The 16,665-nt window shown below is 43.7% G+C and overlaps 1 protein-coding gene across 2 annotated transcripts in view; it reads left to right on the forward strand.

Moving 5' to 3' along the window:
• The first annotated feature begins 1,673 nt into the window (after nucleotides 1-1,673).
• The window catches only part of Bco1 (beta-carotene oxygenase 1), a 48,653-nt gene continuing 33,661 nt past the window's right edge, over nucleotides 1,674-16,665 (forward strand). Inside the window, exons 1-2 of one of the 2 annotated variants that reach the window (XM_012948989.2) lie at nucleotides 1,674-1,894; nucleotides 5,623-5,751. In XM_012948989.2, coding sequence (XP_012804443.2) covers nucleotides 1,831-1,894; nucleotides 5,623-5,751 — 193 coding nt within the window. In that variant the 5' untranslated portion in view covers nucleotides 1,674-1,830. The remainder of the gene's footprint in view (nucleotides 1,895-5,622; nucleotides 5,752-16,665) is intronic. The other variant, XM_045136891.1, reaches the window with a different exon arrangement.

A 16,665-nucleotide genomic window follows, 5' to 3' on the forward strand; every position in this document is an offset into this window, starting at 1 on the left:
CCCTAACAACTCTGGTTTGATTCCCCAGTAGCCAGATAAGTCCAGATGCACAAAGCTGTACATGTATCTGGAGTTCATTTGCAGTGGCAAGAGGTCCTGGCATACCAATATTTTGTCCCTCTCTCTCTCCTAATGAATAAAATATTTTTTAAAAACATATAAAAGCCATGCATATTAACAAGGTACCCCGTGATGTTTCAATTTGTGTGTGTTGTGTCGTGTTGAGGTCAGGTTAAGCATGGCCTTTTGTTCTCTTCCCACTGAGAGGAAGGCTGGTTCCTTGACCTGTGTGAGTTAGTAGTAGTTCACTAAGTTTCCATCAATGCTCACAGCAAGTTCAATGCCGATTCTAGGCAACAGCATCATGTTAGGATATGTGAATATCAGGAAAGTCTAGGGCCAATACAGCCATCATTCCTTTCATCTCATAGTCCAGGAAATTAAAGTTTCTTTTTTAAAAATCTTTTTATTTTATTTTATTTTTTAAATTTTTATTAGCATTTTCCATGATTATAAAAAAAATCCCGTGTTAATTCCCTCCCTCCCCCCCACACTTTCTCCTTTGAAATTCCATTCTCCATCATATTACCTCCCCATAACAATCATTGTACTTACATATATACAATATAAAGTTTCTTTTAACCATTCTTCTGTCCCTGAGAAGTCTTTTTTTTTTTTTTTTAAGATTTGTTTTTATTTATTTATTTGATAGAGAGAAAGAGAGGCATATATAGAGAATGGGTGTACCAGGGCCTCCAGCCACTGCAAACAAACTCCAGAGGCATGTGCCACCTTGTGCATCAAGCTAATGTGGGTCCTGGGGAATCAAATGTGGGTCCTTAGGCTTCAGAGGCAAGTGCCTTAATCACTAAGCCATCTCTTTGGCACCCTCATCTTTATTTTTAAGTGGGAACATTACAGAAAAAGTCAATGAAGCAGTTCTTTTGTATAACTTTTAGATTGTATTAAAAACAGTCAAATGGTGCAGCCAATCTTTCTCTTTCTGTGTCTCTTTCTGTCTGTTTTCTCAAATAAATAAATAACTCAATAAAAATTTTTAAAAAATTTAAAAACAACTAAAGGGCTGGAGAGATGGCTTAGCAGTTAAGTGCTTGCCTTTAAAGCCTAAGGACCCCAGTTCAAGGCTTGATTCCCCAGGACCCACGTAAGCCAGGTGCACAAGGTGGCGCATGATGTATCTGGAGTTTGTTCACAGTGGCTGGAGGCCCTGGTGCCATTTTTTTTTCTCTCTCTCTCTTGTTCTCAAGTAAATAAAAATTAAAAAAAAAAAAAACAACAGACAAATGAAACTTCCCTGTGTCTGCAGTGGGGATGGTATTCTCCATCCCACAGCAGACAAAGGCGTGAGCAGAGCATGTGAGGGTCCCCTAACTTACAGAGCCTTGGCTGGCCCTGAATGCAGGTCTCCTCTCTCAGACCATAAACACACCCAGTTCTCAGGGTGGACTAGTTCAAGCAAACTAATTAAGTAGACTACACCGAACCCTCTCCATCAACTTAGTTGAGCCAAAAGTGAGATCGGAGAGAAGGAGCCAGGAATACACTAACAGGATTAAAGATTAGCCAGAACACACGGCTTGGGAATTGACCTTTGACCAAACAGTTTATAAATTATGCCAGCGAAGCTGCTTCCCGTGCATGCAGAGAGAGAACACTGAGAGGGAAGACGCTGAACAAGAGAGAGGCTGTGGAGGCCAGCTGGAGACGTGAAGGCACAGAGCCACGAAGGCAGAGGCTGGCAGGAGGCCTTGGGCACACAGGAGCATCGTTCCAGTTCCTTGTCAATATCCCGTCACTGCTACCAGCTCCATGGAGATAATATTTGGCAGAAACAGAAAAGAACAGCTTGAGCCTGTGCAGGCCACAGTGACAGGTGAGCCTTTTCTAGAGCTGATTGACTCATCTTCTATGTTTAAATGAACATCTTGTTTGTTTTTATTCTTGGTAAGTTGTTTTTGGACAGTTTTGGAAAACAATATATAGGGGCAAAGACCAATAGTCCACACACATTCTCTGTGATAAACTAGGTGTGCTTTTTACATTATAACTCAATTTCCAAAGTGAGGAGTCATTTTCACTTTCTCACTTTCTCTAGAAGGGAAGTGCTGGGAATACTCCAAATGCCATTTAGAATGTCTCTGCAAATTGCTGCTTATCCCCAGTGCACTCTGCTTTCAAGTGCACACAGCACAAATTAATTTGATCATGCAGAAAAGTGTGTGTGAGCACCGCTCCCCCTATGCACATGCAGGAGGCCTTACAAGGCTGTTGGATTCACTCTCAGGCTACAGGTGTGACCCCAGTATGTGGACACCTGCAAGGATAGCAGGGTTCCTTGTACTCTTAAGGAACAATCTTCGGGGGCTTTGTGTTCTCCTGTCTTCCTCTGCTATCTCTCTTGTTCTCCTCTTCTAGGCGCCACCTTCGTGGGGCTGTTTAGGCTGTAGGAGTCAGTTCTGGGATCCAAGCCCGTGGGTCCCCACGGTGGTGCTCCCTCATTTAGGAGAACAGCTCCTGCAGCAGCCAAGGCACACACTGCTCTCATCTTTTGATTGACTGGGTTGGGGAGTTTTCCAAGGAAAGGATGCTAGTGGGAGCTTGTGGGGAAGAAAGTCAGATGGGATGTTCTAACCAAGAGATTGTCTTGAGAGCTTCTTGAGGGGAAAAAAAAAAATCCCTCCAGTTTTGTGTATTTTTTTTCATTCTTGTTGAGTGTGCACATGTATGTACATTAAATTGTATAAAAAATTTTAGGTACAAATTAGAACATTGAAGGAAATAAAACTTATATTTTCATCTCTTAATCACTATTAATATTTGGGCTATTTCTTTTAAGCTTTCATAAGAGATATAAATATTTTATGTTTGGGAAGTATACGTAAGTATAAATATTATATTTGAAATATATAAATATTTTTCAACAAAAAATGTATGTTTACTCTTAATATTTTATTTTTGAAAAGAGAGCCTACATATGTAGAATCTAGAGTTAAAACAGACATGAAAGTAGAAAGGACACTGCTTAGGAGAAGGAGGGGAACCAGCAGGAAGAGAGACAGGAAAAGTTAATAAGGTGCCTGTGATAAAAATACGTTATTCATGTGTATGAAAATATAATAGTGAAACCCAGTATTTTACATAATTAATATATACCAATAAAAGAGAAAAATCAATTAATTAAAAAATAAGCCATGCCTGAGGGTACAGGCCTGTAATTCTAGCTACTCAGGAGGCTAAGGAAGGAAGCTTGCTCACTCAAGGCCTGAGCTACAGAGGTTCAAGATCAGCCTGAGTAACTTAGCAAGCAAGATCCTGACTCAAGAATGAGAGACAGCGAAAAAGAGAGCCAAGAATAGTGTGGTACATGAATATAATTCCAGCATTTGGAAGCAGAAAGATAGGGAATTCACAGCTAACCTTGGCCACATATCAAGTTCAAGGCCAGCCTGGTCTATGTGAGACCCTGTCTCAGAAACCCCCAAAGTAACTAACTTATTTAATGAATAAATAAGGGCATGTGAAGTACCCATGCTTCACAGCTGGGACACCATGAGATTTTGCCATGCCATTTATTCCCCTTTGGGTTTCACAGTCAGGAATGGTGGAGACCCAGAGAACTGTTAGAAAGCAAGAATCCTAGAGCCCAGGAGCTGAGTAAACCCCAAGAGTCTCTGCAGGAACAGGTCCCCAAGGGGGTCCTGGAACCTACAGCACTACTCCCCACCACCACTCCGTAGCTACACACATCCCTGTTGCTCTCTCGACCCCACCCCACCACAGATTTCCTGCATCAGAGAGTGGGATGGAGCCGCTAGGTGAGTCTTCACAAGCCTTCCGAATAATTCCACGCACAGAAATGCCACTCTTGAAACTCACTCCAGACTTGACAGAGATAAACCTGAGGTCCAAAAGAAGCAGTGACTGGTCCCAGCCCGCAGGGACAGGCCTCTGGTTGTCTGTCCAGGCCCTGGTCAAGCCTGATCAGTTGGTCACTGTCCATGGGAAAACAGCTAACCGGACTGTGTCTTTGCTCACACACTTGTCCATAGCAGCCAGGCCAAGATTCTGGTCTTATGTCCAGCTGTGCTTTAAAGCCAGAGGCAGCCTTCAGGGAGTGATGAACACCAGGGCCTTCAGTGTGACACCATCAGGGTCCCCATCTTGGACAGCACTGACTGTTCAATGGAACATAGTGCATGCCAAATTCAACCTGCAAATTTTAAAGCTGTCATGTTTGCAAAAGCAAAAAGATATAGGTGAAATTAATTTGAAATATATATATATATATATATATATATATATATATATATATATATATATGTATGTGTGTATGTGTATATATATAGTTTTGTTTGATGTAGGTCTCACTCTGGCCTAGGCTGACCTGGAATTAACTATGTAGTCTCAGGGTGGCATCGAACTCATGGCAATCCTCCTCCCTGTGCCTCCCGAGTACTGGGATTATAGGTGTATGCCACCATGCCCGGCTTGAATAATATATCTTATTTACAAAACATGACCTAAATACTAGCAGTTCATATGAAATCAATATAAAAACCTAAAATGAGATATTGGTGGGGGGGGTTCATACTAAGCCTTTGAAATCTATTGTTTGTTCTTCCCTTGTAGCACTTTTCCCTTCAAACTAGCACATGTTTGTGCTCAATCACCACAGGGGTCCAGTGACTACCATTTTGTATGGTGTCGCTCTAGAATGTTCTGGGTTTTGTATATTTGTTTGTTTTGTCTTTTTGTTTGTTTGTCTTTTGTTTTTTTGAGACAGGGTGTCATGTAGTCCAGTCTGGCCTCAAACTCACTATGCAGTCATGATCTTGAACTTCTGATCCTTCTGTCTCCCAGTGTTGCGATTATAAGTGTGCCCCACCACGCCCTGTTTACACAGTGCTGGGGATCAAACCCAGGGCTTCATGCACACTAGGCAAGCACTCTGCCAGTTCAGCTACATCCCTAGCTCCTAGAATATTCTTTCATGCCTTTGTGAGGCAAATGCTTTCCCTCAAGACTATTTTTCTTTCTCTTTGATGGGCTTGAGGACAGGGATAATGTCTATTCACCTTGGTAACTTCAGTGCTAGCAAAATAATGACCTATGGTACACTTCCTAGAAAAGGTTATACAATAAATGAACATATGCAACAAGTAGTTTGGGGGCCCAGCTTCCTTCTGTGACCATTTTCTTTTTTCTTTTCTTTCTTTCTTTCTTTCTTTCTTTCTTTCTTTCTTTCTTTCTTTCTTTCTTTCTTTCTTTCTTTCTTCTTTCTTTTCTTTCTTTCTTTATCTCTCTCTTTCTCTTTCTTTCTTTCCTTTCTTCCTTTCTTCCTTCCTCCCTTCCTTCCTTCCTTCCTTCCTTCCTTTCTTTCTTTCTTCCTTTCTTTCTTTCTTTTTTGATGTAGGGCCTCCCTCTAGTCTAGGCTGACCTGGAATTCACTATGTAGTCTCAGGTTGGCTTTGAGCTCGCAGCAATCCTCCTACCTCAGCCTCCCAAGTGCTGGGATTAAAGGTATGGGCCACCACGCCTGGCTTTTTTGAGTTTTTATGGTTTGGTTATAGAATCTGGAAACTAAACAATATGTCTTAACAGGCAAGATCCCAGCATGGCTTCAAGGAACCCTGCTTCGCAACGGGCCGGGGATGCACACCGTGGGGGAGAGCAAATACAACCATTGGTTTGATGGCCTGGCCCTTCTGCACAGCTTCTCCATCAGAGACGGTAAAAGTCCTGCTGCATAAGCATGCTGTTGCCTTGGTAACATAGGGCCACAAACTTCATGGTCTGAAACAATACAGATTCACTCATTCTCATTCCGTTCTTGAGGTGGAAGGCTGAAAGTATTTCACTGGGCTAAAGTTAAAGTGCTGGCAGGATTTCTTTCCTTGTGGAGATTTAAGGAGAATCTACTGGCTTGCCTTCTCTGGCTTCTAAAAGGAGCTTGTACCCATTTGCTTGCAGCTCCATCCCTGTCTTCAAAACAAGTGGCTTAACATCTTGAATATTTTTAAATACCCTCTCTCTCCCCATTATCATCACAGTTCCTGCCTCCCTCTTATAAGAACATTGTGATGACACCAGACCACCCCAATATTCCAAGGTAATCTCTCATCCCGAAAACTTGAACTGAATCACACTTCCACAGTCCCTTTTGTCATGACAGATGGCTGATTCAGAATTCCAGGAATTAAGAAGGGACTGACCCTGGGGAATGTATCCTCCAGTCACTCTCTGGGAAGGTGGCCAGGGCGCTTGTCCAGTTCATCCTGCAATCAAACCTGTATTTCTCAGTAAGATGGGCAAAGGCCAGGAGGGGCCAGGCTCTGGATTCAGATGTGCCTCAGGTCAACAGAGGAAGGCTCAGGCACCAGAAAGAACAGCACTAAACGCACAATGCTCACCAGGCAGGGCCCTATCATTCAAACACCACATTGGAGTGGCAGTGGAAATGGCTGCATATGGGGCAGAAGGAAGGAAGGACAACAAGGCAGAATTTTGAGTTCTGGCTTATGAGGTGCATTCTAAAGGGTTTTTTGCTATTGGCCATTGCTTTAGTTTTGTGTTCCTTTGGTGATTGCATGACGCAGGTTCTTTAAAAACAAACAACTTTTAATTGACAGCTTCCATCAATATAAAAAAAATAAATCATGATAATTCTCTCCCTTCACTCCCATTCTTTCCCTCTCAAATCCACCCTCCACCAACCCCCCCTTTCTAATTAGTATGAGGTAGACACAGGGTCAGAGTGGGCAGATCTGTGTCCAAGTGCACCCCAGCATGAGAAAAATGTGGTCCCTAAGCCTCTGCTTTTGCACTGGTGATATAAGCTTCACCATCCTCCCGTGGAGAGCAGTCAGGATGGTTATGGTTTTAATCATTAGAAATGTAGTGGCACATGTGTATGGTTTATTTGCAGTGTCAGGAAACCCTGATGCCTCCTACTCATTCTCTGTCTGCCTTTCTCTGTCTCTCTCCCCGCCCCAGATAAATAAATAAAATATATTTTTAAAATAATTAGAAATGCAACTGGACTTTCTAGAAAGCACCAGATTCCTGAATAGATTAAAATCCACAATCACCAACTCTAGGTTTGAATCCTAGTTCCATCATCCCACCTACGACACATCCAACCTGTGTTGCCTTAGCCAAGTTACTGATCCTTTCTGTGTCTCCATCTTCATGTCTGTGACAGTGAGATATGGTAGTGCATGTTTCATGGGGTTGCAGCAGGGTCTAAATGGCTTAATATGTTAAGGGCCTCTGTGTAGTGTTCTGGGAAAATCAAATCTTCCTTACTCACCTGTCAAGGCCTCCGTGGTGGTTTGATGCAGGTGTCCCCTGTAAATTTATGTGTTCTGAATGCTAGGTTCCCAGTTGATGGGGATTTGGGGAATTAACACCTCTTGGAGGCAGTGTATTGGTGGGGATGGGCTTATTGGTATTATAGCCAGTGTCCCCTTGCTGGTTTTTGGCACACTCTCCTGTTGCTATTGTCCACCTTGTATTGCCATGGGGAGATGCCCACCCTCTGTTCATGTCATCGGTTTCCTCTGCCACCATGGAGCTTCCCTTAGAGTCTATAAACCAAAATAACCCTTTTTTCCCCACAAGCTGCTCTTGCCCAGGTGATTTCTGGCAGTAATGCAAACCTGACTGCAATAGTATAGTTAGTACCGAGGAGTAGTATCATTTGCTGCTAGACACCTGACTGTGTGGCTTTGGCATTTTGGGGCTGATTTTCAAGAGGAATATGGAAGGACTTGAAACCTTGGTCTAAGAAACACCTTGAAGGGCTGTACATACAGTTTAATAGACTATTCTGGTCAGAGTTTAAAGACTTGAATGCAGTAAGAACTATGGACTGTGAGGTTTGGCTTATGAGGGTGAGAAAGAGCTTTGCTTGGACTGGACTAGAAGCAGTTTGTGTGAGAGGCTTGCTGTTATGCCCATGTCCTGAGAATTTGTGCAGGGTTGCTTTGCATAGAAATGGATTGGTGTGAGTAGAGGGATATGGCACAGAAATGAAATCTTTGTTCTGAAACTTCTGCCCATTCAGCTGCGATTATATGAGATTACAAACTTTGAGATTGGGCCAGCTAACCTGCACTAGGGCAACAGAAGAATGTAGACTCTTTTGAAGGGGCCTGAGTGATCAAGGAGTGTCCTGTTCTTCAAAGGCTGCTTTATTCCCCCTGGATTAACAAATTGGCATTCTACCTGGTATTGTGAAGTATAAGAAGTACAGGAAAGAGAGGGTCATTGTGTTTGCAATGCAGTCTTGTGTTTTGGAAATTGCCATGAGCAGTGTGAAGCAGTTTTGATGGATGCCTGCATGAAGACTCAATGGAGCCATGAGGATGAACTGTGGGTTGCAGTGGAGACCCAGTGGAGATGCTGGGACCACAAGATGGCTGGCAAGAAGAGCTGCTGGCCCTGGATAAAGTTTTCCAGGACTGTGAGTAGCCTAGCTGGAGGGGTGGAGTTTTAATGCCAGAAATGTGTTGCCGGTTAGAATTATCAGACTTGGCGATTTGTCACTGACTAAAGTTGTTGGACTTGGAACTACAGAGTTTGATGTTTGCCCTGTTTAAATCTTGTATTGATTTATTGATTGAATATTTCTTTGTGATGCCCAATGCCATCTTTTGCAATGTGAATGTTTATTCTGTGCCATTAGGGGTTTGGGTGTTTTGTTTTGTTTTGTTTTGTTTTGGTGTTATGGCTCAGTTAAAAGACCTTGTATTGTATTATGGAGATATTTGAACATCATTAGGATTGATTAAAAACTATGGGGGCTTTTAAAGTTGGACTGAATGCATTGCATTATATCATGTATGGTTATCAGTTTATGGGGGTGAGGGGCAAAACGTGGTAGTTTGATTCAGACGTCCTCCATAAAGTTAGGTGTTCTGAATGCTAGGTTCCCAGATGATGAAGATTTGGGAATTAACGCCTCTGGAGGCAGTGTATTGTTGGGGGCAGGCTTAGAGGTATTATAGCCAGTTTCCCCTTGCCAGTGTTTGGCACACTCTCTTGTCCTTGTTGTCTATCTGATGTTGGCCAGGGGGTGATATCATGCCATTGTTTTCCACAGCCATCATGGAGCTTCCCCTCAAGTCTGTAAGCTAAAACAAACCTTTTTTTCCCCAAAAGCTGCTCTTGGTCAGGTGATTTCTGCCAGCAATGTGAACCTGATTGCAACAGCCTCCATCTATTTTCGGCACACACATTGGCATTGCCTAACAGGTGCTCTTCTGTCCACTTATAAATGCCAAAACTGAAATTTAAGAGACAGTGATGAGGCATCCATAGTCAATGAAGCTGGGATTTGAAACTAGTCTGCCTTGAACCCTGCACACATCCACCCTGAGAAATGGCACAAGAGGCACCTGTCACAGCTCATAAGGTGGTGGCCCCTGGATCTTTGTTTTTCTTTTTCTTTTTTAAACAGTTAATTAGTTAGTTAGTCATGAGAGAGAGAGGGAGAGAGAGAGGGAGAGGGAGAGGAGAGTATTAGGCTGTGCCAGGGCTTCTTGACACTGCAAATGAACTCTAATTGCATATGTCACTCTGTGCACTTAGCTGTACATTGGCACTGGGGAATCAAACCCCCGGCCATGAGGCTCTTCAAGAAAGTACTTTTAACCACTGAATCGTGTCCCCAGACCCTCTGTTATCTTTTAAGAGCACCAAGGACTGGAGTAACACAGCAGGGGATAGCTGAGCCAAGTGATTATCCTAAGGAATCATGGCTGCGGTCCACAGCATCCTTGAACAGGGTAAACATGTCCACGAGTAAATCTGGAGCTGCAGCTCAGTTGGCAGAGTGCATTCCTAGCATGCACGAGGCTCTGGGTTCCATCCCCAGCAGCACATAAACTAAGCATGGTGGCACATGTCTATAATCCCAGCGTTTGGAAGGTGGAGATAAATGGATCAGAACTTCAAAGTCATCCTCAGTTGAGGCCAGCTGGGGATAAATGAGATCCTGTCTCAAAACAAAACAAAACAAAACAAAAAAGACCACATAATAATAATGACGAGATGACGATGATGATACACACATAAAGAAAGGCACCCTCTACTGTCTAGGTATCTAAGGCATTCTAGTAGGTAAGCAAGCAAAAACTTCCCTGGGAAGACAAAGGGCTTCAAGGAGCTGGCCATTTTTCACAATCTAGAACTGTCTAGAGAAGTGGGAAAACTGGGAAGGCCACCCAGTTTCTTGACCTTCCTTTCTCTTCCTCCTGAGTCTGGCAGTGTGTGGGAAGGGCATGGCATGTCTTGCTCTGCATAGTGACAGTCACCTGGCTAGAGATAGAGTACTTGCATAGCATGCACAAAGCCTAGGGTTCTAGCCCCAGCAACAGACACACACACACACACACACACACACACACACACACACACACACACCAGAGTCAAGAAAGCAAAAGGGCTAAGAAGCTAACTCAAGTGCTTGTCCATGCCAGCATGAAGATCTGGGTTCAATCTCCAGAAACCACGTTTAAAAAGAAGCTAGGAAAAGGGAGGCCAATGGAGGGCCTTATAGTCATAGCATATTGTCTGTATGTATGCAGGTTATCAGTAAAAAAATTTTTAATTTCAAAAAGAAGCTGGTGTGGTGGTTCAGAACTGGGAAGACAGAGTTAGGCAGATCCCTGGAGCCCATTGGTGAGTTCCAGGCCAATGAGAAATCATGTCTCAAAAAAAGAAAAAGTGGATGGCACCTAAAGAAAAACACATGAGGTTGTCTTCTTATCTCCACATATGCACATGTACACACACACACACACACACACACAGAGAGAGAGAGAGAGAGAGAGCAAACAGGATTTTAAAAACAAACAAACAAAAAAAGAAACTGAATGTAGCCTTCGCAGAGACAAATAAAAGTTAATGGCTTAAAAAATAGCAAAGACTGGATAAAAAAGGGAGGAGTGGAGAAGAGGGAGGGAAGGAAGGTGGTGAAGAGTTTAAAAGAATATGCATTTCTCTAAGTTCAAAATATTTCAAAATAGAAAGTTAGTTTAAAGCAGGCATAATGACAGGTGATTTCAGGCCTCCCCGGCCCCGGGCAGTAACACTGAGTTTCTCAGAGGGAGAGTCCTCCTCCCGGGATTTGAGTACTGGGAAGTGTCTGTGCTGCACAGTAGCACATGGTCACGTAGTTCCCTTGCCCCGAAAACTATCAGACTTGACCCAGTTCTGGAAGATGCATTGTAGGAGCCATTTGTTTATGATGTTCATTCAGAAGGAATGTGACTAATTGGAGCACCAGAGAGCAGGTTCTTTATTTAATCTCAGCCTGGCAGTTCGGCACCAACCTTGAGCATTTCCAGAGGCACATTTTTTGGGGGGCCCAGTACTTCATGATCCCACAGCTTTGTATTTATAGGAAGTGGGTGGCCTGTGCTGTGAGTTTACATTTCAAGTAAAAATAATTTAGCTTTCAGGCCAAGCATCCTGGGGTCCAAAGCACCTTAGCCAATGCCTTGTGGGTGGTGGCCTCCAGAGACAGTGCTAGAGAGGACAGGCTGGCTCTAAAGTGGGTTTATGCTCTGTGTGCACACAGCTGAGGACTGTTATATGCCCTCATGGACTCCCAGATAAGTTTCCTGCCTGAAGTTTCAAGGGTTTTTCTGGACCATCTAGAATGTCAGCAGCTATCAAATGCTCATTAGTGACTTTTCTTGTAGTGACAAAATATCTGACAAAGGCAACTTAAGGAAGAGAAATTTTACTTTGATTCACTATTTGAGGATATAGACCGTCACAGTGGAGAAGGCATAATGGCAGGAGCATGAAGCAACTGGTTACCTTGAGTCCACAGTCAGGAAGCAGAGAGATGAGCGCTGATGCTCCACTTCCTCCTTTTTATTCAGTCCGGAACGCCAGCCCATGGGACGGTGCTGCTCCATTCAGAGTGGGTTTCCCCTCACCAGCTAAACCACTCTGCAATGTCTTTATAGACACACCCAGAGGTGTGTTTCCTGGATAATTCTGAATCCCTCCAAGTTGACAATAAAGATGAACCGTCACAGTGCACATACTGTGAGCTCAGGAGCGAGACTCCTTGTAGCATCTCATCTCACCAAAACGGCCCACTCTGAGGGCTGGGTGTGATGGTGCATGCCTTCAGTCCTGGCACTGGGAAGGCAGAAGTAGGAGGATTGCCATGAGTTTGAGGGGCAGCCTGGGACTACAGAGTGAGTTCCAGGTTAGCTGGAACTACAGTGATACCCGACATTAAAAAAAAAAAAAAAAAGGCGTGGAGTGCTGGCTCAGTGTTTTAAGGCACTTGCCAGAAAAGCCTAACAACTCAGGTTCAATTCCTGAGTTTCCATGTGAAGCCGGGTGAACAAAGGGGCACATGCATCTAAAGTTCATTTGCTGTGGCTAGAGGCCCTAGTGCGCTCTTGCTCACTCACTTGCTCTCTCTCTACCCCCCCTCTCTATCTGCTTGCAAATCAATGAATACATTTTTTAAAATTGCCCACTCTAGGAGGGGAGAACTCTCTGATCCCCAACTTCTAGTTAAGAAGTTAAGAGATGTGCCCATGGGTAGCCTGTTTGCATAGGCGGAACCCGCAGCCAAGCCTTGAGCAGTGTCTACAGCCCCTCACTGCCAGACGCTGCCTTCCTTGAGCATCGCTATCCGCTAGCTGAGTCACAAGCCTGACGTGTCACCCAAGAGGACTGGGGAGGTGGCTCAGAAGGTAAAGTGCTTGCTGTACTAGCATAAGGACCTGAGGACGGATGCCCAGCCCCCACATAAAGGCCAGGTATCTTGGCACGTACCTGCCCAGCACTGGGGAGGCAGAAACAGGAGGATCCTGTAGGGCTTGCTGAATAACTACCATAGCTGAATTGGTGAGAGACCCTATCTCAAAAAAAAAAAAAAAAAAAAAAACTGAAAAGTAATAGCAGGACAATTTATAATAGCTGGGAAATGGAACCAGCCTAGATGTCCCTCAACAGATGAGTGGATAATGAAGATGTGGTACATTTATACAATGGAGTTCTACTCAGCGGTAAAGAAAAATGAAGTTATGAAATTTGCAGAAAAATGGATGGACCTGGAAAGTATTATACTAAGTCAGGTAACCCAGGCCCAGAAAGCCAAGCGCCACATGTTCTCTCTCATATGTGGATCCTCGCTACAGATGACTGGGCTTCTGCGTGAGAATGAAAATACTTAGTAGCAGAGGCCAGTAAGTTGAAAAGGAGACATAAAGGGTGGAGAAAGGAAGGGAGGAGGATACTTAAAAGGTTGATATTGTATATATGTAATTACAATGATTGTAATGGGGAGGTAATATGATGGAGAATGGAATTTCAAACGGGAAAGTGTGGGGGTGGGGAGGGAGGGAATTACCATGGGATATATTTTATAATCATGGAAAATGTTAATAAAAATTAAAAAAAAAAAAGAAAAAAAAAAGTAATAGCAGGAGACACCTGATGTTGACTTCTACATGTTGGCCTCTACTCACGCATGTATACATACCTACATGTCCACACACATGTGAAAAAATCCTGTAGGGAATGTGTCACGATCTTCCTGTTGAGGTGGAAGGGATGGAGCCTCGCTTCTGACCAAGGTCAAGCGCATGGCTACCATGGTGCGTGACAGAGTGAGGATTCACAGCACACGGAGCCCTGAATCTCCTTATGTGTAGGAGCCTTGGCTGTTCTGCTTGTTTACTAAATCTCTCTATCCTGCTCTCTGAAGAGGTTTAATAAATCCTGGATGGAAGTATAAACTCAGAGCTTAGCACCATGCCAAAACCCAGGCTCCTAACAGACCCCGGCATTCCTTCCTAGGACAAATTTCTCCCACATGAAATAACTCTGGTTCACACAGTAGCTCCCTGCCACCAAAAGATGAGTGAGAGGAAGATAGATGACCATCTGCCATGAGGGGCACACAGCTAACCTACCCGCAAGGGAAGGCACTGGATGACGCGTCACGTGCTCTTCCGATTTTATAACTAGCGTAGTTATAATCATCACTTCCCCTCCAGTGGGAAGTGGGAGTGGTTTCCACTGACATGTACACTCCAAACAAGGAAATACAGCCCGGAGTGAAAGCCAACTGGCAATGCTAGAAGTCAGGGTCACCTGAGAGATGCTTCAGTGGGTACAGTGCTTGCTATGCCAGCGTGAAGACCCGAGTTCAAATATTCAGTACCCATGTAAAATGCCAGGTGTGGCTTCCTCATGTGCCTGTGATCATGATGCGGGAATTGTGTGTGTGCTTAAGGGCGATGGTGGCTTTCTTGGTTTGTGGTCAGGCTGTACCCCAGGACTTGGAGTGCTGGGCAACACAGTCTCCCAAATCTTCTACTGAGTAAGTGGCCTCTGGTTCTTATCTTACAAACTTAACAAGCAAAATGCAAAGACCATAGAGGGTGAAATTTTTATACAGTTTAAAAGAAGGCAGCACTCCTGATTTAAGCCAAGAGGGATGCCCAGAAATGGAAAAGCCTGCCTGGTATTGCTAAGTGAGTTCTTTTATGGGAATTTACTGGGTTTGAGCTGAGCTGGTCAGTCATGCCCCCACACCAGGTGTTCAGGCTTCTCCAGGTTTCCGAAAAAGGAAGTAATCTCATTTGGAATTCTTTTCCAGGGAAGGTTTCAAATTTCTTATCAGCTGTTTAGACCTTGTTTGTGTGGCGGTTAATTAGCAACTTACATTGTGTTACTTTTATTGCCTTTTGAACATATTTCTTTTTTAATATTAATGTTTATTTTATATTAATTATAATAGGTTATCCTCTTGCCCCAGTTCCCATTACCCTGGAGATCCTCCTCAGTGGAATTATGATATTCACTGAGAAGTCATGACGGCCTCAGCCCCTGAGGGGCACTGGGAGCTCCTGCCTCAGGGTATTTCTACCCACCGTGTGGTTCTTAAAATCTTTTCAGCCCCTCTTCCACAATGTTCCCTGAGCCATAGCAGGCCCATCGGCATTCTAATTTAGTGTTGAGTTCTCTGAAGCCTCTGGATTTCTGTTTTGATTGATCACCGTGGTTGTCACCATCAACATGGAGCTGGCTGTCTGGTAGCAGTAAGAGCAGTATTAATGTCACTACTTCCCTGCACTTTCTTTCTCCTGGGCCCTGGCAGGTGTGGTAGAGGTGGCACATCTCATGGTGGGCAGGCAGCTAACTTCTTGTCCTATTGATGGATCTTGGTTCTCCTCCATTTTCTCTGCCATCTGTAAAACAAAGTGGATTCTCCAAACAAGAGTGAGAGCAGCTTGAGTTAAAGGGTTCTGCAAATTTGAGAGCTTATTTATTATTTTTTGGTATGCAATTCTACTCTTCTTTTCCAAAGAGCAGTGGGGGCTTCTCTCTAGTCTACGAGTTTCCTGACAATGAGATTCTGTCTTGGTTTCCAATGCCAGATATGAGTTCTCCCTCAACTGAGCAGACCTCATGTCCAATCAGAGAACAGTTGACTACCCACAGAGGCATGCCACTTTTGCACAAGTGTGTACGTATTGTCTGGCTGGTTTGTTTCATAGTCTATAGAGTCTTCTGTTTATTCATGCTGGTGGTGACTATTGTCCTCCCACAACCTGCATAGGGCTTTCCATCGCTATGAGGCCTAGCCAGGTGGGATCTCGTTTCCCTTTTGGTTCCAGCATGATAGTCTGATGTCTTGTGACTGAAGCCAGTGATGTCTTCAGCAATAGAATCTTAACTTTCATCTCTGGCAGGTAACCAAGTGTTTTGGCAATGGCCTACATTGGAGACCTCATGGGTATCACTGACCAACAGCTTACTGCGGCGGGCAACCCAGTTCTGGGGGTTTACCGGCCAGAGTCTATGATTTTAAAATTTATCTTAGTCAACCTTCTGACTGGACTACTGTCCCCCTCCACTTTATTGGTAGTTATATATTGTTGAATGCTAGCCAGAGTGATGGTTTCTATGGAGATGATTCATACTGTTTTAACTTATGTATAATTCACTCCCTACTCTCCCTACCCCCTATCCCTCTAAGTCACCCCCACACACACACCTCCAATATTCTGTCTCAATTCTAACCTGTCAGCTTGGAGATATTTCTAATTGAGGGTTCTGCTTGATTTCTGTTCTTCATTTAACCAGACAGTGTTTAGCATATCTATGCTCAATAATGTTAACTCTTTAGACTAGTTCCCTTCTCTTAAAACATACAAAAGCAATGAGTGGGAATTTCTTGGAGATGTGATGGCTTTTTCAAGTCCATCATCATCATAGCCAATGGCAATCAACATATGATTGACAATTCTGGAATCAACTTTTTATTTACTGAGATGAAATGTTGCTATGTCCTGGGCTCTAGAACACTAGAAGTGCATATTACACCACAAAAAAGGAAAGTCATTTTCTAATTAGCAGCACAATGAAACAAATCACCATCCCCTTTTGGCCCCTCCTCAGGGTTATAAATTGCCTCCCCCCAATGGAGTTGAAAGGCCTTGGGCTCTCACAGCTCTGTAGAAACAGAAGGCCCCTACCGTAGGTGATCTTGATTGTTAGCTGGACAGGATCTAGAATCACCTAGGAGAAAGATCTCTGTGAGTATGTGTGAAGTAGTTTCTGAATTGATTTAATGAAGGTGGGGAGACCTCCCTAACT

This window comes from Jaculus jaculus, chromosome 1, assembly GCF_020740685.1.
Source record: "Jaculus jaculus isolate mJacJac1 chromosome 1, mJacJac1.mat.Y.cur, whole genome shotgun sequence".
NCBI classification, from domain to species: domain Eukaryota; kingdom Metazoa; phylum Chordata; class Mammalia; order Rodentia; family Dipodidae; genus Jaculus; species Jaculus jaculus.